Source organism: Gossypium arboreum, chromosome 3, assembly GCF_025698485.1.
Source record: "Gossypium arboreum isolate Shixiya-1 chromosome 3, ASM2569848v2, whole genome shotgun sequence".
In the NCBI taxonomy this organism is placed as follows: Eukaryota; Viridiplantae; Streptophyta; class Magnoliopsida; order Malvales; family Malvaceae; genus Gossypium; species Gossypium arboreum.
Window position 1 is genome coordinate 44747110 of NC_069072.1, and position 21369 is coordinate 44768478.

At 32.2% G+C, this 21369-nt stretch overlaps 1 protein-coding gene and 1 pseudogene across 5 annotated transcripts; one reads left to right on the top strand and one right to left on the bottom strand.

Annotated features, from left to right (window-relative positions):
• Positions 1 to 552: 552 nt before the first annotated feature.
• LOC108480462 (protein GAMETE CELL DEFECTIVE 1, mitochondrial) lies at positions 553 to 4200 on the top strand. 5 transcript variants are annotated; one of them, XR_001870620.2, is made up of 6 exons: positions 553 to 759; positions 1221 to 1290; positions 1428 to 2007; positions 2199 to 2388; positions 2496 to 2753; positions 3719 to 4200. XR_001870620.2 is itself a non-coding variant. In XM_017783475.2 (5 exons), exons 3-5 carry the CDS (start codon positions 1457 to 1459, stop codon positions 2676 to 2678), a joined length of 924 nt encoding a protein of 307 aa, XP_017638964.1. In that variant the 5' UTR covers positions 554 to 759; positions 1221 to 1290; positions 1428 to 1456; the 3' UTR covers positions 2679 to 4200. The 5 variants fall into 5 exon arrangements, 3 of the variants coding, with proteins under 3 accessions (XP_017638964.1, XP_017638966.1, XP_017638965.1); XR_001870619.2 differs by having other exon boundaries at positions 3762 to 4200; XM_017783475.2 differs by having other exon boundaries at positions 554 to 759; positions 2496 to 4200.
• A 470-nt stretch (positions 4201 to 4670) lies between these two features.
• LOC108481437 (probable LRR receptor-like serine/threonine-protein kinase RPK1) lies at positions 4671 to 10579 on the bottom strand (annotated as a pseudogene).
• Positions 10580 to 21369: the final 10790 nt, after the last annotated feature.

Sequence of the window (21369 nt, forward strand, 5' to 3'; positions counted from 1 at the left end):
CACTCTTAGGTCATGACATGTGGCATTGATGATGTTATAATAAGTTTTTATAAAAATATTTTAAAATTTAAAAGAAAATATATAAAATATATAAATTTTTAAAATATAATAAATTATAAATTGAAAAAATATATGTATCTAAAAAGTTTTAAATTATTACAAAAAAATCTAAAATTCAAGTTAGAAAAAGTTACCTCAACAAATTAGATAAAGATAAATTTTGTAATAAATTTTATACTTAGATATGGGTGAAATTATTCAAGTTGACAATGTAAAAGATAATGATTTGATAAAGGCTTATAGGAATTTTTTTTGTTTTTACATTTCCTTTTTACTTGTTAGGGTTCATAGGAAAAATTTAAATTTTTATTGAAAATATTATTAACACGATGATAAATGAAATTTATAAAAATAACAAATTAAAAATATTATTAACAAGATCATAAATAAAGCTTATAAAATAATAAATTAAAAATATTATTAACATGATCATGAATGAAGTTTATAAAATAATAAATTTATTAAATTTAGAGTTTTGACTTTATCAAAATCACAAATTTAAAGACCATGATAGAAATGAAGAAAATCTAAAATATTAGTGGCACTAAAAATGCAGACTTCTACTATACTTTCACTACATAATTTTAAAAAAAAAAAAGGAAAAGAAAAGAAAATCTAAAACAGTGAAGAACCCTACTTTTCCAGGTTAGCTATTCTATTCTACTGTCCTCTGGTTTCTCGGCGGGCTTTCAACAGAAGGTGGTCATATTCATTTTCTTTATGAAAATTTTCTTCGCTTCATTTTCTTCGAGATTTTATATTGTTTTTCCAGTATTTTTCCTCTTGATTTTGATTATAATTTTTTTTTTCATATTTGAAGAATCTTCGATTGTTTTCTATATACTCATTTCTTGATCGGAGTTTGGCTTTAATTTATATCAGTTTGAATGTCTCAGCAGTATTGACAGTGGCTTGTGGTTTTTCATAATTTTACCTCTAATTGAAGGCATGTATATAGTTAAAACTATATAATCAGACCATATACAATTAATCATTGAAATTTTGAAGAAAAAAATAAACAAACGTGGCTTCATGTCATTCCCTGTAGTAATATTTCTTTATTAATGTTTTGGCTTTAGTATAATTTGGAGAGTTTTTAGTTTTTCCTTGCTTCTTCTGTCTTGGAAATTTTGCATTTGATCAGAGCTTTATGTTTGCAGTTTCGGTGTTCTGTAGTAACCAATTTGGTAGGAGATTCAGAGGAAGAAGAGTGATCTTTCATAATTAGTAGTAAGTTTATGTTTTTATTGAATGGCACTAGCTTTGCATTGACGCCCTGATTCTTGTTCTCGTTCACAATTGATTTTAGTAAAAATATCATAGCTTGCTTCTGTTTCTCTACATCTTTAACTTCTATTTCTTTACAGCTATAAACTTGCTTGGCGTAAACCCTAAAATGATGTATTCCTTTAATCGGATTGCCAAATCCATCACAAAGCCAGTGATGTACACAATTCACTCGAAAATTGGTAAACCCCACTTGAATCTGACTACCCTTTTCAAAACTCTCTCCACTAAACCTCCTCAAAATGGCAAAGATGACTCTTGGAACGATGCCTGGGAAACAGCTTGGCTCCCTGATGACATTTCTCCCAAGAACAGAGCTCCTTGGGAAGCTGATGTTAACTTCCCTTCTAATGAAGAATCGACAAAAATGGCGCTTTCATCGGACGTCGATGCTGAAACCAAGGCATTTGTTGAAGACATGAATGAGAATTGGAATGAGAGACGAAAGTCACCTAAGCAGAAGCAGAAAGAGGAAGCAGAAAAGGAGGGGAAAGGAGAGGGTGGTGGATTGTATAGTTTGGAGAACATAAAGAAGGATTATAGGTTGAAGAAGCAGAGAATCCATGCTGGGTTGTGGATGAAGGAGATTGACAAATTGGAAGAAGCTAAATTGGGAGATTCTGCTGATGATATTGATAGATTGCTTGATAGCTGCTCTGAGTATGTCTTTTCTTTTATACACTTTTTTTCCTTGCTATGTTGGTTTAATGTGATATTTTGGAAGGGTTTTTGGTTTCTGTTATTTTCCATATTGAAACTTGTCTTCATATCATAGCTAACAACATCTTTAGGTTCTACCAGCAATTTATTATTGTACTTGTGGGGTTTAACATATAATGTATATTGCGAAGGATTTTTGACTCTACCAATGCTGACTTGGAGAATTCAAGAGTTCCAAGCTCTTCTGAGTTAAAAACTAAGCCTGATGGTTGGGAAACAACATCAAAAGCTCCTGATGGAAACGTGTGGGAGATGTCACAGAGAGAAGAAGATATTCTCCTCCAAGAATTTGATCGCCGAATTGCTTACTGTAAATTCCAGGTGTGTGTGTGTTTGTGGTGTTGTTATTTACGACCTTCTTGTCATGGGTACTTTGGTCTATTGAACTCTAACATTGAAGCTGCTTTTGGTTATCTGAAATTATACAGATAGCTAGTTTTATTAAGACTCACATATTTAGCCGGAGGAGACCTATTGATGGGTGGAAATACATGATAGAAGAGATAGGGCCTAATGCAAGGAAAGGCAAGGGCAGTGTTTCAAGGTTACCGAGTTTGTCTGATGCATCGACGCAACCATTTAAGGAGGAGAAGTTACAATTGAAACCTTGATTGGTGTTTGAGACTTGACACCTTGAGAGGTCACATAATCAACTCTCCTCCAGTCGCAGAATCTATTCATTTTGAGTAGGTCTTATAATAAGTACATTGGTCTTCTGTTAATAGTATTAATTATTTGTGTATTATATAAATTTTGATATATTTATGAGTTAGGATGTTTGAGACTAACCTGTGCTGGATGTGTGTTATTGTACTTTTCTTTCTTGTTATATTTTAGGTACAGGAAAGTATTGTGTAGAACTACTAAGATTGAAGATGAAAATTATTACTTCTTCTAGCCGGCTTTGTTAACAACTTAAACATATAATGCACCTTTCATCTTTTACCTTTAAAACTCTTGGGTACATGGTACATAACAAGAGTGTGTAAGTTTATATGTCCGCGATTCCACAGAAAGTAATCAATCTGAGCTTTAAGCTTCCTTTGGGGCCTCTAGACAACGACTAAATGTCATCATGCATGTAGCATAATTGCAAGAACATGTCTTTCCAATGGAACTCATAGAGTTGAATCCAGCTAGGCACATTGCATTACTAACTAGAAAAATGTAGAAACTATCCTTTCTGGTTCCTTGAATTCACACCCAATAATTGTATGTTTATCTTTTAATAATATTATAAATTTTAATTTGTTAATAATTGACTTTTCTTGTTAACAAATTATGGACATGCTCAAGTCCTCAACATCACGACTTCTTTTTTCAGATAACTCTTGCTGTCCTATGGAATAGAAAATCAACTGTTAAAAACTATATTACAGGCACAGCTTATTCAGTCCCCTTGGAACATCCGCACTGCATTTGAATAACCCAAATAAAATATATGCAACAACTGCATGTGCAAATATTGGTTAGCCTGTTTGATTGATCTTTGGCTACTTGAAGTAGGATATTAATTTTAACCCATAAGTGCTGAACTTGAGTGCTTCAATGTTCATAGCTTGCTGCTGTTGGGCATTATTGTTGAGACTTCATGAGCCTTTGGTTAAGGAAGAAAGAATGGTCATTCAACCCCTTTTTCTCACCCATACAGGGAGTAGCCGGTTTTCATGTTGCTATGATCTCATTCATTGCAGGAGCAAGCAGTTATGGGGAAGCGGGAGGCTCTGGTTACAAAAGGAGGTCCTAATGGAAAAAGAGTAGATGGCATTCTATATAAGCATTGGAAGGGAGAGGAAGTGAGGATAATGTGAGTGGCTAGTTGTAAACCCTTCCTCTTCTTCCTTTTTGTAATGTGTTCATTGCATCCCCAAAAAATAGGGTGAAACAGCTGTTTTCCTTTGCTAAGTTTGCAATGTTCAATTTACTCCTGTTGATGTCTCATTGGACAGACTTTGTAATGCCTCTGTTTGGATTACATGTTTCTTGCTCCCATGGCAAGAAACATGCAGATGGTTATTTTTTTGTCTTTGTGCTTCTCTTTTTGTATTCACTTTCAGCTCTTCAACGTATTGCCTCTGTAAATAATCGCGTTAAAACTTAATCATGTTTTTAATAAATATGGGTGTATTTATATTTAATTTCTTCAAGGTTTTTTTGTATATTACTAGGATTGTATATTCGATACCTAAAGAAAAATGAAATTCAGGTAATATAAAAAGTCGTCCATTATCTATGATGATATATTTACATCATCCTTGAAGTAAAACCACATGTTCTGAGATTGATTTAGAAGGAAGAAACAATAAGTTTACTTCTTTGGATAATTCATTATAATGCATCTTCATTTTCCATGAAATGGTGCAATACAGCAAGGATGGGTCAAATATCCCTACAGAGGCAAAAATTAGTGAGACAAAGACGAACCCCGAAATTTGTAACTTAGCAACAAAGCAGTCAACACATAGCTGGCTACAAACATGTTACAGATCAACCCATTGTACAAGGGACTTTCATTGTTTTCAGCAAAGCAAAAATGTTCCAATAGAAATTATAGCTATGAGTGTACAAATTACAAGTTCTGTTAAACACCTAGAAACTATATTTTATCTTGATGAAGGTTGAAATCGTTTCAACCTTCGGACAGCTTGCCACATAATTGGCCTAGTTGAGAGGCCATGTGATGATCAAGTGCAAAAGTTGTACAAGGTGGTCATGCGGACCTGTTTCCCATAACCTTGTCGTGAACACATCTTTTGCCAGACCCTATCGCAGGAGGATCCAAAACTTTCTTATTTGATTTCAACTCAAGCAATACAATGCCTTAGCTATGGACATCAGCCTTCTCAGATACACGACAGGTCGTGGCATACTCTGGTGCAACATTACCAATTGTGCCAGCTACCCCCGTTGTTGCATGGGTTTAAGAGGTACCTAAAAGCCTTGACAACCCGAAGTCAGAGAGAGAAGCATTAAAACCATTGTCCAAAATATGTTACTTGGCTTGACATCTCGGTGTAGAACCTTTGGAGTGCATTGCTCATGTAGATATGCAAGTGCATGGGCTACATCCAGAGCAATCTTGTGAACAATCTTCCAATTTACCGCTCCTGTGGACCTTTCCTTGGTAAAATTTTATAAATTACTGCCTGACAAATAATTATAAACAAGAAACATCTCTGTTTCACTGGCATGGAACCTTATTAGAGTTACGAGATTAGGGTGCCTAATCGTTTCTAGGGTCTTTACCTCGACATGAAACCGTTGTAACACCTTGGAACCTTTCAACAGTAAGCCTCTTCACTGCAACTAGGGTCCCTAAAGCTATTTCAGTCTTGTAAGTGGACCCAAAACGATTGGTCCCGATGCATTTGCCAGCATTAAAATTCCCTATTGCCTGGACAATGGCTTCATATGTCAATGAGAACCCCATTGTCAAAAAGCAGTAATTTCCCTTAATTCATAAACTTGAACGCTGGACGTTGGGACCCATTTCTGCGTGTAAAAGAAGACAACTAGAACTGAAGAACTAAAACTATGGCTTAGATGTTGTGGATGCAATCTCAATGGAATCTAACCTTTTATTGATAGTTTTGTTCTTCGAAAGAAAAGCTACACTAGTTTTAGAATATTCAGCATTGGTTGCCATATAAGTAGCAATTCCCCCCACTTAATCAATGTTTGCCCTCAAGCATTTCATGCATTTATCAATCTAAGTATACCACAATCATTCAAGTCAATTCAATCATCATAACCTCAATTCAATCAAATAAATAGACATTAGTAAAATTCCAATCCTACACATCTTCCTCAGGCAAACATGTCGATTCACAATTTAATTAAGCACACGATTATCAAATTATTTTATGATTAGACTCCACAATATTGATTCATGCTAAATTGCCAAGATACCAAACTTTTCAAAAATTCACAACCATAAACAACCATTTGTTCAATTTCTTGTGTTTTTTTTAAACGAGGAAATGAAGTCTAGAGTTTCATTAAATCTTTTTACACAAAGAAGGATGACAACCCAAGAACCACACACCAGTTGCTCAATCGGTCATATCTCTAAATGACTACTAGCTTTACTCATATTTGTTAAGATTAGTAGAGTAAGTGAATAGCTTAGAACGCCGCTCGATCTTTTGACGTGAAGATAGATGACAACCCAAACACCTGTCGTCGATTACTCAATCAATCACATCTTTTGATGGTTACTAGCTCTACTTGTTAAGATTAACAGAGCAAGTGCATAGCCTAAAATGTCACTTGATCTTTTGACGTAAATATATATGACAACCCAAGCACCTGACCTTGGTTACTTAATCAGTCACAATTCCAAGACTTTACTCATAAACTAAACAATTAATGGAGTATTAGTTATTATTTTTTTCAAATCTTTTTTAATTTTTTTTTCCAATTTTTCAAACAAATTTCGAACACAAGATGAAACAAAAGACTATTTATGGCAATGAATTCATGCAAATAAAGTGTATTGACCAGTTTAGCAAAAATTAACATCATGGAGTACTCAATTTCACACACAATTTTATCTCAAATAATTATGCTAACCTAAGTGTTTTCTCATCAGAATCAAGTAATGGAATCAAAATTTTCCTAGTGTTTAAATGCTTTAAAGAATTGACGAAGTAGTCATTGAACTTTATCGAATGAAAATAGCATACAAGGATGAGAAATACAAGTCATACATAAAGACAAGCAAGAGACCAACACATTTTACCACATGCAATGGTCATATATCAAATTTTAATTCAATTCAACTACCTCCCACTTAATTCATTCATTGTCCTCAATGTATTTCAATAAATGACATAGTGTTGAGAGAACTTCCCTGAATGTGCAAGACAATAGGGCTGTGATGTAAGTGGCCACAAGAGTCCAATTCTATTCAAGTAAAAAAATAAAATAAATTAGAAATAACTAGAACCACAAACAAACATAAACAAAAATCAAATTACTAAATCAAACAAGAAAATAAAATAAAACTAGGTTGTCTCATAAAAAGCACCTTTGTTTAATATCATTGGCTCAACATGGCCCATCATTCTGTTGAAATCGAATTTCTAATATGTATTTCATTCTCTAATAGCTTGTTTTTCAGTGTTTTTGAAAATAGTGGTTTCGAGACCAAAAATTCGACATGTTAGTCCGTAAATGATTATTTAATATTTAAGAGGTCATTAGGGTTGTATTAAAATTTGGTTAGGAAATTTTATCATTTGGATACTTAATTAAGTAAAAAGGACTAAATCGTAAAAGTTGAGAAAGTTGATTTCTATTAATTAAAGTTATCAAATAGCTATAGAAAGATTAATTAAGGGACTTGAATAGAAAATAAACCATCACTATTTTAGTGGACGATAATGGGTTTAAAATTAGTGAATATTAAATGTATATTAAAATGGTAAATTTGTAATTAGGTAAATAAACGGTTTTAAACAAAACATGTTAAAAAAATTTCATATCATCTTCTTTCATCTTTTACAACCGAAACCCTAGAGGAGGAAGAAACACATTTGACTAAGACTTGGCTTTATGATTAGGTAAGCAAACCTTGTTCGTTTTTAGTAATTTTTTTGTTTTTGAGCTCGTATTAGCTTGATCTAGCTAACCCGATGATTAATTTGCAAAATTTTTAAATGTTGTAGATTTTTCCATTGATGTGTTTATTATGTTTTTGAAGTTTTTTGATAGATTATTAAGCTTGGTTGTTTAAAAGAACTATTTTGTAAAGTAGTTTTTAGTAATTTTAATGTTTAAGGACTAAAATGTGAAAATAGTAAAATTATTTGTACTGGTTGTGAATTAACAGTAAATAAGGACTGAAGTGAGGTCCTAAATAATTTAGCTGTGTTGGGTTTTAGTTGAAATTGGTTAAATTGCGAGTTTTGGACTTAAAGACTAAATTGCAAAAAAGTAAAATACTGGGAGTAATTTTCTAAAAATGTCTAAAAGAACTCAATAGCATAAAATGAGTTGATTTTTTATGTTGGAATTAGTTAATTGAATGAAATTATTATTCTAGATCAAGAACGAGTTGAAAATCGAGGAAAAGAGAAAAATATGGAATAGTCCTTGTACCTTCGTTATTGCTGCAGTTTAGTCTGGTAAGTTCGTTCGGTTTAATTGTAATAAAATTTAAATATATGTCATATGAATTTATTTTTCGAGTATTGAATAATGTATTAATGCTTGTAATTGAGAATGGAGCTAATGAATCATTATAGAATTGTGTACTGATGAAATATTCTGAGCTGGGTGAACGTAGGATAGAGTATGATTGGCATGCTAATAGGTTATTTTGCGTGTGATACAGGATTGGTTTGAGAAGTGATAATGATTCCTGTATATCTCTTGTTCATTGAATATATTGAGGTCCTGCATTTTTGAGGACTATCGTGTTGTATTACAGTGATTTCTTGTGTGTTACCAGGGGCAGACATTAGCCTACGGGCTAGGCACTTAGTGCCGGAGTGTGTTATCGATTGGATTAGCTCTTATGAGCAGTTAGTGTGTTCCGGATGGTTAGCCCTGTACTCATATCCATATATCATTTATCGGAAATGTGTTTTTGATAAACAAATGTTATTGAAATGTCGAAAGTTGATTTACTTTATTGTTCGAGTATTACTCACCTGTTGTGAATTATGGTTGACAAGACCTTTGTTTAGTAACCTTGTTATTTGATTTATTTTGTTATTCGGTAAAATTTATCGTTTTAACCTTGAACTTACTAAGCTTTACAAAATTTTACTTGTATTATTTGTCTTATTTCCTTGTAGATTACGTTTTTTTGGATAATTAGGCTATCGGATCAACTCGAAGAATCACACTATCTGAGGATCCTTTTTGGTAGATTTTGAATACAACTTGGCTTATATGGCATGTAATAGGAGGATCTAAGTCATGTTTGTAAAGAGGCATAATTGCTTATGTTGTATATCTCGTTATGCTTTTGATCTTAAGGTGTTTTATAACTCCTTGATATATGTATGCATGTTCCCAACTTAGACACAAGTGGATGTAGTTGTCTGAGTCAATTGGTAAGCTTGGTTATCTTGATGTATGCTAGTTGACGTCAAGTGTTTATAGCTTGGAAGTCTAATAGGTAACAAAATTTTAATTGATTGAGTTAAAGTGTCCTTGATGACTTACTAGTTAGATCTTTGGTTGATTAATTTAGCATGTTTTGGTTATTCTTAAATGTGTTTTGAGGCCTTGTGATCATGTGTTAGTAAGTTGGTTTAGGTACCTAAGAATTGGGTGTGAAAATGGCATGTTTTGGGTCATTTTTGGGCACACACAGCTTGGGGCACGGGCTGTCATATGGTTGTGTGTCACACACGAGCAAACCCACACAGGCGTGTGCCCCTAGTGAGTTGGGTATAGGGTTCACATGGGCTAGCACACGACTTGCGACATGGCCGTGTGACCCAAGTCAGTGAGTTACACAACCCACACACACAGGCGTGTAGGATAGACACACGACCATGTCTTAAGCCACACGGTCTGGGCCCAGTCACACGGTCTGGACACATGGCCATATGACCCTTGTTTTCAAAATTTTCATATTTTCCCCAAATATTCTACTTTGTTTCGAATTTGTTCTCAATTGTTCCTAAAACTATTTTTAAGGCCCCGTAAGCTTGATTTAATATTCATAAATGCATGTTTTTCTCTAATTTGAATTATTTATGAAATTTGTTAATTATTATGGTAAACTTGATGCTATCTATGATTGATTTTTCTGAATTTTACGGTAATATTTTGTAACCCTAATCCGGTGATGGAAAAAAGTTACGGGTGTTACACCTTCCACTCTTGAGTTTGAAAGGCTTCAGTGCCTCTATCTTGCTGACAATTTTCTTGATGGTTCCTCAATCGTCAAAAGTTCCTTACGTTGGTTCTTGGCTTTCTTATTGATGCTCCTACAAAGTACCATTTCAACTCATTAGTATCATGCAAATCATTTATTTCTTGAGTTAAGGGATTAATAACATTGACACTAAAAAATTTAAACACTTCACTAGGATTACACAACTTCATAAACATTAAATTTAACAATGTCACTGTCGAATTCCAAAGTGGGAGTGCCATTTCGGACATTGATTTTTGTACTAGAAATACTAAAGAAAGGTCTCCTGAGCAAGAGGTTGAAAGAACTTGTCGAGTTATTGTCCTTCATGTCCATGATATAGAAGTTTGCAAGAAAAATTAATTCATTAACTTTAACTAAAATGTTTTCCCAAAATCCCTCCAGGTAAACCACTAACCTGTCTACCAATTAAATCACGAAACCTATTTCTTTCAATGAACATGCATTAAGTGAATTATAAATAAATACTAGCTTAACATTAATGGAAATGTCTAAATCACACACAACCTTTTTTATGCTTGCATTAGCTTTTTTGTATGGAATAACAAACATACCTTGGTCCTTACATTTTGTTGGAATTTTCTTTTGAAGAATAGTGAAAACATTTTCCCCCATGTTTACATTTTCATGTCCAACTAGTTTCCTCTTACTAGTGCATAATTCCTTAAGGAATTTTGCATAATGATGAATTTTCTTAAAAGCATCTAGTGGGGGTATATTTACCTCAATTTTCTTGAAATTTTCGAGGATCTCATTCTCATCTCTTTCTTTTCTATTTTTCACCAGTCTTCCATGAAAATGAGGTGATATTGTGATTATTTTTTGGGCTTCTGATTCTATCTTGTCCACTAGTTTGTTTTTTTTTCACTTTTCTTTCCCAACGTCATGCCTATGACTTGTGCCAATAAGGGGTTCCAAGACTGTTCCACTTCATAAAGTCATTACACTCATATTTTGTCTTGAGTTTGATCTTGTTTAGGATGACAGATTGCCTTGTGATTCTAACCTACTTGTAACACCCCTCGCCTAACTCGATCGTCAGGTCCAAGTTACAAGATACTACAGTCATTACCAGAGAAACTATGGAAAAATAACATTCAAATTAAAGATAAATCATACAATCATAACCAATTCAGTTCATATTCACCATATAAACCCTTTCTCGGATCTTATACAATCCTATGCATGCTCTAGAATTGACTAGAAATAGAACTAAGACCAATTTGCAACAATTTCTAAATGATTTCGAGATGTGAGGGGTTTTCTCGTCGCGATGTGACATACTGACTTGCCTCATTGTGACAATGAGGGTTCTTTATCATGTCGTGACCCAGAGTCCAGGTCTCATTGCGATGACCATTGTTTGAAGTCACAACATAGACTCTATTTTTGGCATAAATTAGGCCTTTTGGTACCTATATCAAGCCATTAACCACATTAACTCATTTGGTGCCTAATTGCACCTTTGTACCTACACAAAACCAACCAAAGGACATTTAGTAGCATTCATTTAACTATTTCCAAAATCAATCAATCCAATATGCCTCAATTTGGCACCATTTTATACCAATTCAACATATTCAGACATCACTTACACAATCACGCTTTTAAACCATTCGAAACCAACATTTAACTATGCCATATCAAGCTTAATGATGCAAATAAAAATGCCATATAGAATATCACACAAATTACCAAATCAAAAATTTACAAAACTTGACATTAGTTTGCACAAAATCAAGCATTACCAAAGTTTCAAACCAAACTAATATTTTTAAGGTAATATGGCAACACCTATGTATGCACCACATAACCGAGTCTAAAGTGATCAAAAGAATACCGAATAGATGGTAGGATAGTGTGGTCTTCAAGCTGATTCGATTAATAGGTTCTGTAAATCAACAATCTACATAGAAAAGGAAAAGTAACTAGTAAGCATAACGAATGCTTAATAAGTCCATATGAAATTTACTTAGCTTACCTTGACATTTATAACAATTTAGCAATTGAAACACATCGGTACAAACATTGCAATCTTTTGGCAACGTTATACTTTCATGTACAATTCAATCACACAATCACTGTGTAAGTTCATTTACATATCAAACCATAATACCAAAATCATGTACATATATAACCATTTTCGTATTATAACATATACTATTAACTATGCTCAATTATAAATATCACATTTCAATCCATGATCAATCATTTTATTTCAATTTTTAATTATTGTTTTCATTTATGTTTCGCCTAAATAACTATACCAAAATCAATTCGAATACACGAGACTAATTTTCTCACACAAGCTATCATAATCTGGTTGCTAACACGAGCTCTAGACCAAGCTTGCTCACACGAGTTTAGTTGGATGTTGATAACACTAGCTTCAAAGAATCCATAACATATGTTAGATATCAAGCCATCGTATTAATCCCTGATCAAAAACTTGTTTCCCTTTTTTGATTGAACTATTTCCTTTTCCATTTGGACCCTAATGACATGCCATTTGTATCTTAATCGTTTACTAAGTTCACACGAGCTCTATTACAATATTCAATTCATTCCAATCTTTGTACTGTCATCATATACATATCATTAAAATATATAAACATTTGACATCCATTCCATACATCGTATTCACTTGTAATACTATATTTTTCATAATTTATGATTTAGTCCTTTAGATGCCAAAATCGTCAGAATTATAATTAGCCTAAACTAATAGACATTATAATATATATTTCAAACACAAAATAAATAACATAGTAAGTTTCATATGAATTTATCTGGCAAAAACAACAACAAAAATGATGTCGAGGACTAATCTGTAATTTTTCCTTTTCCTTGATTATCCTCCGGTTGGTTCAAATCTTGATCTATACGATAATTTATTTTATCATTTTCAAATACCTTATATCATTCTATTATATGCATATGCATATGCATATGCATATGCATATGACATTTCAATTTTACTTTTTGAATGCTCCCTAAATTTTTTCATTTTATTTGATTTAGTCCCTAAAATTAAAATTGTTATAACTTTCAAATTTGAGCTTTTATTTCAAAAACAATCTCAATTACATCCTTCTACAGCCCTATATTATCTATAATTATAGAAATATAACATCAATTTTGAATTTTATGCACTTTAGTCCTTATGTTCACAAACTAGCAATTAAACTTTACAAACTAGTCCTTTTTCATATCTCAGCTTAAAATCTAACAAATTAACACCAATTTCATAAAGCATTCAATAATGGTGACTTTTGAAAACTTAAACAGTTTTACAAATTGATAGACGAGCTAGCTAAATCAAGCTCTCGGAACCTCAAAAACATAAAAATTACAAAAAAAAAACTTAAAATCACGTACCAAATAAACAACCAAGGATCAAAAGTTGAAACCCTTCTTTCTCCTTTTTGTTTCATGAATATGGAAAAGATGATAACTATGGCTTCATTTTTTTTCATTTAATATATATACTTCAATTAGAATTAATTAATTATCATTTATTTAACTAAACTTTAATTAATAAGGTTTTAATCTAATTTAAAAAAGTTAGTGGATTATAATATATCCACCACAGTTTAACCAATCTAAAATTATAAAATTTCTGTTTTGGCCTTTCAACTAATTAAAAATCCAAAGCGATTAACTTTTACCACTTTTACAAATTAGTCATTGTACTTTAATTAACTATCTAATTGACAAAATTAAAGGACCAAATTTTAATTAAACTTTTTATTGATCTCTTAAATATTCAAATAATAATATTTATGGACTCGATCTTTAGAAATGATGTTTCAAAACCACCATTTTCGACACCATTGAAAAATAGGTTGTTACATTACTGTTTGATACAGAATATTTGCTTACTTGGATCTCTAGATTTTGAAGTGTTGCTTTTGTGTCCTGCCAAAATTTTGGAGAATCAACAACAAGTTTATTCACAATGTCTTTTAGAAACATACTTGAAGCTTCAGGTTGTTGAGGATGAGGCCTCGGTTGGTACAGTTGTTTGTATGAGGGTTTCTCTCCATAACTGATATTAGAGTGGTCCCTCCATCCAACATAAAATGAGTTGGAATAATGATCATAATTGCTCCCACTTGTAAGGTGGGATCGTTGCATAATATGAACATGTATCAATTGTATGATTTAGGATTGCAGAGATACCACAAACTCGAGCAACATATTTTTTTTTCTTGCAACTAGGTTTTGATTGATATCAGTAAGCTTTTCAATTTTTTCCTCTAAAGATGGAGTACTTATCTTATGAACTCATTTCATGGGTTCTGTATTAGCTTGATATTATTGAAAGTTGCCCACCATAGTGGAGATAAAGTCTCGTGCCTCTTAAGGGGTCATGTTAACAAGTGCCTTTCCACTTGCAACATCAATCATCTTCCTCTCATGGGAAGCAAGATTTCGTAGAAATTAATGAAGAAGAGATTGTTTAATAATTCCGTGTTATGGACAACTCGCGTACAAATTTTTAAAATGCTCTTAATAATAATAAAGTGTTTTTGAATCCCTTTATCGAACACCAAAAATTACCCTTCTCAACTCAACTACTTAAGATGTTGGAAATGTAACAGCCCATTTTTTAGTAGTACTAGAAACGGTGGTTTTAAAACCCTATTTCCTATTATCAAGTCTATAAATATTATTATTTAATATTTACGAGTCTAAATTAGAAATATATTGAGTTTTGGTCAAGTAATTTTGGCGAATTGTTAGTTAGCTACAGTACAAGGACTAAATTGTAAAATTGGTAAAAATTGAATCGCTATGGATTTTTTATTAGTCAATGGACTAATTAAGCAATTAGACACTTTTTTGATAGATAATGGAGAATGACGTCTTCATTAGTTTATATTAAACTTGATTAAGAAATGTTAATTATAGTTTAATTAAGTTAACTAAGATTAATTAAAGTTAATATAAGTATATATATCAAATTAAAAGGAAATAAAAATAAAATGGATGCTCATATTCTTCATCACGAAAGAAAATAAAGAAAAACATGGGTTTCAACGTATTCAACGTTTTCAACTACTATTTTGTAAAATTGTTAAAGTTTCTAAAAACTGTCATTGATGATTTCTTGAAGTTCTTGGTGTTAAATGATTACATTTGAAACTTAGATATGAAAAAAAAGTCTAATTTCTAAAGTGAAAATTGTTAGTTTTGAACATAGTGAATAAATTTTATTATTTTGAATTTAATATAAAATTTCTATAAATATGGGCAATAGGGGACTATAGAAAGACGGAATTTGGAGTGGTTTTGAAATTGAAGCTCAAAATTGAAAGTTATAGCAATTTTGATTTTAGGGATTAAATTGACTAAAATGTAAAAATTTAGGGAACATTTGAAAAATGAAATTGAACTGTCATATGCATAAAATAGAATTCTATAAAGTATTTGAAATTGATAAGTGAAATGAGTTATTATTATAGATCGGGAACTGAACCAATCGGAAGATAATTGAGGAAATAGGAAAATTATAGATTTGTCCCTAATATCTTATTATTGCAGTTTTGTCCAGGTAAGTTCATATGGTGTAGTTTTATGTAATAGTAATGTAAATAAATTTAAATTATGAATTTGTTTGTGTATAAATGTAACTTTGAATTGGTTACGATTTGGTATAAAAAGGTGAGGCATGAACTAAATTGTAAAGAAATGGTAATATGTGCTATATGTGCCCAAGATAATACGAAATTTTTTATGATGGGATGATATGTATATGATGACATTACAGTAATTTAAATGTTATGAATACATTATTAATGTCCGCGTGAACCTAGTAAATGATTAGGATACGATTGATGTGCCAAGAGGGTTATTTACGCACTTGTACGGGTTTAGCACTTTTGTGCTCTCTATTCATCACTTCAATGCTCTCTGATCAACACTCCGGTGCTCTCTTCTTAGCACTTCAGTACTCTCTATTTTGCATTATAGTACTCTCTAGTGTGGTGTAGTTACCTGTGTATCCGATTTTATTTACTACAATTCATTGAGCTAATTGATTAATGGAAATAAAAATGAAAATGGTATGTTATAAGCTTGATGCTCAAATGGTATATGATGATGTGAGAATGTATATGGTATTGAAATGTGAATTCTACATGAATGGTACTAAATTGAATAACATAGTAAATGTTGAATTGCTATGTGACTCGAATTATGTTGAACTCACCTATTTATTGTGAATATGCTCTGTCAGGTATATTATGTCACATTATTTAATTTATTACAATTAATGGTAATTCGAGGTGAGTTATCATTTTAACACCTATGAACTTATTAAGCATTCAAAATGCTTGCCTAGTTGTTTTACGTTTTTGTAGATTGTCAGTTTGCGAAACTCGTCAGTCGGATCAGCTCAAAGATCACACATCCCTCTATGAACTCGATAGACTTTTACTCATTTTAAACTTGGTATTATGGCATGTACTTAGGTGCTTATATATTTAATTTTTTGTGAATGGACAGTTTGGTTGAAACCTTGTTGAATGTTTGAATTGGAAAGTTAATGTCCATATATGCATAAATGTGTTTTGGCAAAATGATATGCTTATATGTGTGTCTTGTTAAATGGAAAATTTTGAAGGTATAATGGTATATTTTGATCTTGAAAATGGTATAGTTGAAATCTGGCTTGAAGGTATTGAATTTATAGGTGAAAATGACATAGTTAAATGTTCAGTTGACGTTTAATGTTTGGTTGATTGAGAAAGTATTGATTTGAGGTGTTTCGGTATGAAATGAATTGGTTTTGTGCAGGTTTATAGGGTGTTTTAGAGCTTCTTTTGAAATAGCTTTGGTTTATGCATGAACAGGGACCAAAATGGAAGATTTTGGCATAATTGGTACTAAAGTATCGTTAACACAGGTGAAGGTATTGATACTTAGTATTTTTCAGCTAATTTTTCAAACATTGAATTTCAAAACGGTATCGATACTGGACTAAAGTATCGATATTTAAATCAGAATACCAATACTTTATAAGGGTATGATACAATTGAACTTTGTCTAAATTTTACAAAAGTATCAGAATCATAAAACGACATTGATACTTTGTAAAAGAGGTATCATTACCATATATCAAGTATCAATACTTGTGTTTTAAGGAAGAATTTTTCTAAAAATTGAACCAACAAATGGTATCAGTACCGTTTCAGGGGTATCGGTACTTGATCTAAAATCTTGAAATTTTGAAATTTAGCCCTATTTCATGTTCAGGTTAACAATTAAGTTGTCGATATTCAATTGAGTCTTAGGAAAGTCTATTGATCATATAATGACTAAAATTTTGAAATGTTTATATATTTGAATGGTTTATTTTCAATCTATTCATCGATAGTTGCTTTGGTAACAAATGTAGCATTCTGTAAGTTGGACCCAACGATCGGGTCGGGCGAGGGGTGTTAAATTTAATTGTACCAGAGCTATGATTTAGTCGATTCTAGGACTGAAACATAGTGAACACTAGTTTAGAAATTCATGCAACAATAACCTGTAATAGTATGATGCCTCATGATTTGATTTGACTCTATTTTTCATATAGATATATGATGTCGGTTTAATCAAATCGTGTTGTCCTTGTTGAAATAGATAGTAATGTTCCAGCTTTTGACTAGATAGCAAGTCATAGTATCACTATTTCGCAAATGCCCAAAAGTCAGTCGAGAAATGCCTTCTTTCAAATGATGATGCCACACCCTAAATTTGGTGGATTCGAGAAGAAGGTGAATGTAAAGGTTACCTATTTTGCCGAGCTATAGTAAGATAGTTCGCCATTTTGCAGGCTTCTGGAAATCTAAATTTGGCGCATAAAGTATTCATCTGTACAAGTATCTAAAGATTTCTTCTAGGGATATTCTTCAATTGAAGAGAGAGTACAAAAAATAAAGGGCACGCCTCAGATTGTTGCCTACACATGAAGCGCCTACTAAGTATATGAGAAAGCTGTAAGGGACTAAAGTGTATTTAAAACCACGCCATAAGCAAGTCACTACCAAGGTGTAATACGCCTGTTTTGCATGAACATTGTTCTAGCTGGTTCTCGTAATGGGATTACTTGAGGGCCGATTGGACTGATGTGGCTCTCTTATTGACTGGCCTATCTTTAAATGCCAACTTCACTAGATTTTCCTCTACTTGCCTCAAATTTTTTTAGAAGGAAAATAAAGAATAATTTTAGTAAATATAGCCACTTGTCAAGATCCACTAAGAGAAGTTGAGTATGTATATATATGGTAAGAAGAGAAAAAGGTGATGGTTTTTCTTCTTTTTGTTCCACCCTTTGGTTCTTTATTTTAGACCTAAACATTCTTTCCTCTTTGTTAACCTAGAAGTTAAGGTTTTTGGGTGAATCCGTGGATGTTTCAATCTCTTATTGTTGCTGTTGGTTTAGGAAGGACGATCAGATTTGGAAATCTAAGCTATAGTAAAGGTGAGTTTTAAATGAGTCTTTATCTTGACTCTTGCATGTTAGTTTATAATGGTAGATCAAATATTGATGTCTTTTTAGATAGCTGGTAAGTGTATGTATGTGAATTATTGTAAAGGTTCTGCATAATTACAAATGAGATATATGAGTTGTTGCATAAAGAAGATGATGTGTGGTATGTATGCTTGTAAAATCAAGATGAAAGAACATAAGTTCATCAGAAGTGTGAATGAATCTAGTTAAGTGCATTCTGTGTTAAGTGATTAACACAACCTGTAACAACCAACCCAACGAAGTCTTTGTATCTAGTTACTGTTTGGCATATAGTTGGTAAAATAAGGATAAATATGAGTATGTAAAATGTTTTTCTTGGCTAAGTATATATTCAGCTAACTTCTACGTTAGTACCAACTCACTAGTAATTACTAACGAACACTAGGTCACTCTCTAAGTCATTTACATGTTTCTTATTCTGCATGCTTAGATGTTAGAATAGTGTGTGAAGGAGGAAACTTTCTGATTCAGGATTGAGTGTTGTTGATACTTGCATGCATGATCAGATTTGATTGATTGATGATATGATATGTTTAATTATCTTTATTTTAGCTCAATAACTTAACGAAGGTCCAAGTGATAAAGGCAAATGACCTGTTTTATAGACTTGTGTTAGAGTTTCTGGTGAGTTACTTTTTACTTTTATGTGTAGTAATTTTTATTATTTTGTGATTCATGTAAGGTAAGTAATCCTCCTTTGTAATGGATGAAAGATGTTGTGTGGTGATGTGTGGGTAATGGTTATCCAAAGTCTTCAATCTAAGTGTAATCTGTCTGTGAGATAAAGTAAGTGGCATTATTCATGCTTAAGTCATTACCATCTACTTCTGATATGTATGATATGATATGAAATGATACGAGGTGATGAAGATGAGGAGATATGCTTGTCTAGCCTCTAGTAGGGAAACTATTTTGCAAACCGGATTGGCAAATTATGATAAAAAATGCTGTTCTAAATGAAAATGATATGAGGATTTAAAGGGGAGAGTGTATGCGAATAAGACTGAATGATATGCTTTTGATTATGAATTTTGAGAATATGGCTGACAGGAGAATAGATTTGTCTGAGTTATTTTGAGCTGGCATACAATATACGCCCAATTGATAAGTAAGTTGGCATATTGAATCTGTATGTGTTTTGTATACGACATTGGACGTACTATATGTATGTGTGTATAAATCCTTCAATAATTTTCAATTGCACTATTAGTAATGTGATGTATAAATTTTCTTTGGAACTCACTAAGTTCATATTAACTTACTTTGTTACTTTTTCCTTTTTAAGCTTATTGATTGAAGGAAGACTTTGTTAGATGGACTATGTTAGAGTGCTATTGCTTTTGTAAGCTGACTATGTGGTTTTATATCATGCATGACTCATGGGGGGAGGGGTGACGTATATGTGTATTTGGAAATGATTTGTAGTTAGAACTACTATTTTGATAAGACTCTGTTTTATGAGATTTCTATGAAGCATTAATGCTGGGTTTTAAATTAATATATTATGTTTTTAATGAAATTATTATATTTGAAATTATACATTTTATGGTTTGTAAATAATTTTAAACTGTTGATGTTTTTCTTTCAAGTCTTAGTAAAGTAACAACTAATATATGTCTTATATTTATAACTTTGTAAGAATTATATAAGGCTTTTGCCAAAATGTTTTAAAGTTAGTTTGATTTTAAGTAGTGACACACTATACTCGAATCCTATTATAAGCTTGGGTTTGGTGTATTACACAACCATTTGTGATGCCTCTAGTAGGGCAGGTACATTGCTAATTGGATTGGCATATCACAATATGAAAATATGTGTAAGACAATGTGGTAGGGACCCATGGTATCATATAACATTGAGAATACTCATGGTGTTGCCTCTGGTAAGATTTAAATCGGATTGGCAGAGTACAACATGAAATCATGTACAAGACCATGAGGGAGAAACCTATGACTCCCTCTGAGATAATCTGTTGGGACAATAAACATGTATTATTCTAAGCCTTTGAGGCATATTTTGTAATGCATTTGTGGCATATTCTGTAAAACCTTTGTGGCATATTCTATAATTCCCTAGAGGCAAGATTTGGATAATCTCTTTTGTGGTGAAATCAAGGTCAGTGTAGAGACTTTTTCACTAGATAACTTTGTGGTAAATATTTAGATAAGTTTGGAAACATCTTTGTTTGAATAACCTTGAGATGAAATTGAATATGACTTAAAGGCATTTCCTGAAAGGATTCTCAATAGTGTTTTTGAAGGGTGAATACGCCATTGTAGTCTGTCAGCACAGGTAATTTGGCATATTCATAATTATGAGTACTCTAAGATTTTTTCAAATCTAAATCTGTTTACGCTATGTAAGGAAGTAATTTGAATTACCTGGTATTTGCCAAATCCAAGTGTTTCACGCTAAATATAAAAAGGTTATCTAAAGTATAAGTTGTCCGTCAAATCAGAGCGTTCTCATATATGTAACGTGGTTGTCTAGGATTCCACGAGATGACTTGGAAGATTTCATCCATTAGAATAAGTTGCGATTTGGGTTGATTTAAGACATGATTTGACTGGTAATTTCATAGCTATCAATTTAATATGAGAATTTGCCAAAATGTAGTATCTGTATGAAGTTCATTTTAAAAGATTAGTTAGTATAACTATCTGCCAAGAATAGTATATGTGAGTACCCTATCCTGGGAAAGGTATTCAACATCCGATTGAGTGAGAATCCGTCGAAGTTAGGTTCTGTATGGATATCCTTTTGAGAAGTGTATTTGTTTTCCTAAAAGAAATGAGATTTGTATTGAGTGGTTAAGCCTGGAATGTGCTCAATGAGTGAATTGTGTGTATAACAGCCCGTTTTCAGTGGTGTTGAAAATAGT

Coding starts and splice junctions, on each gene's coding strand:
- LOC108480462 (XM_017783475.2), top strand. CDS start 1,457: ATGATGTATTCCTTTAATCGGATTGCCAAATCCATCACAAAGCCAGTG. Junction 2,008..2,198: donor TTGCTTGATAGCTGCTCTGA/GTATGTCTTTTC, acceptor TATATTGCGAAG/GATTTTTGACTCTACCAATG. Junction 2,389..2,495: donor TTGCTTACTGTAAATTCCAG/GTGTGTGTGTGT, acceptor GAAATTATACAG/ATAGCTAGTTTTATTAAGAC.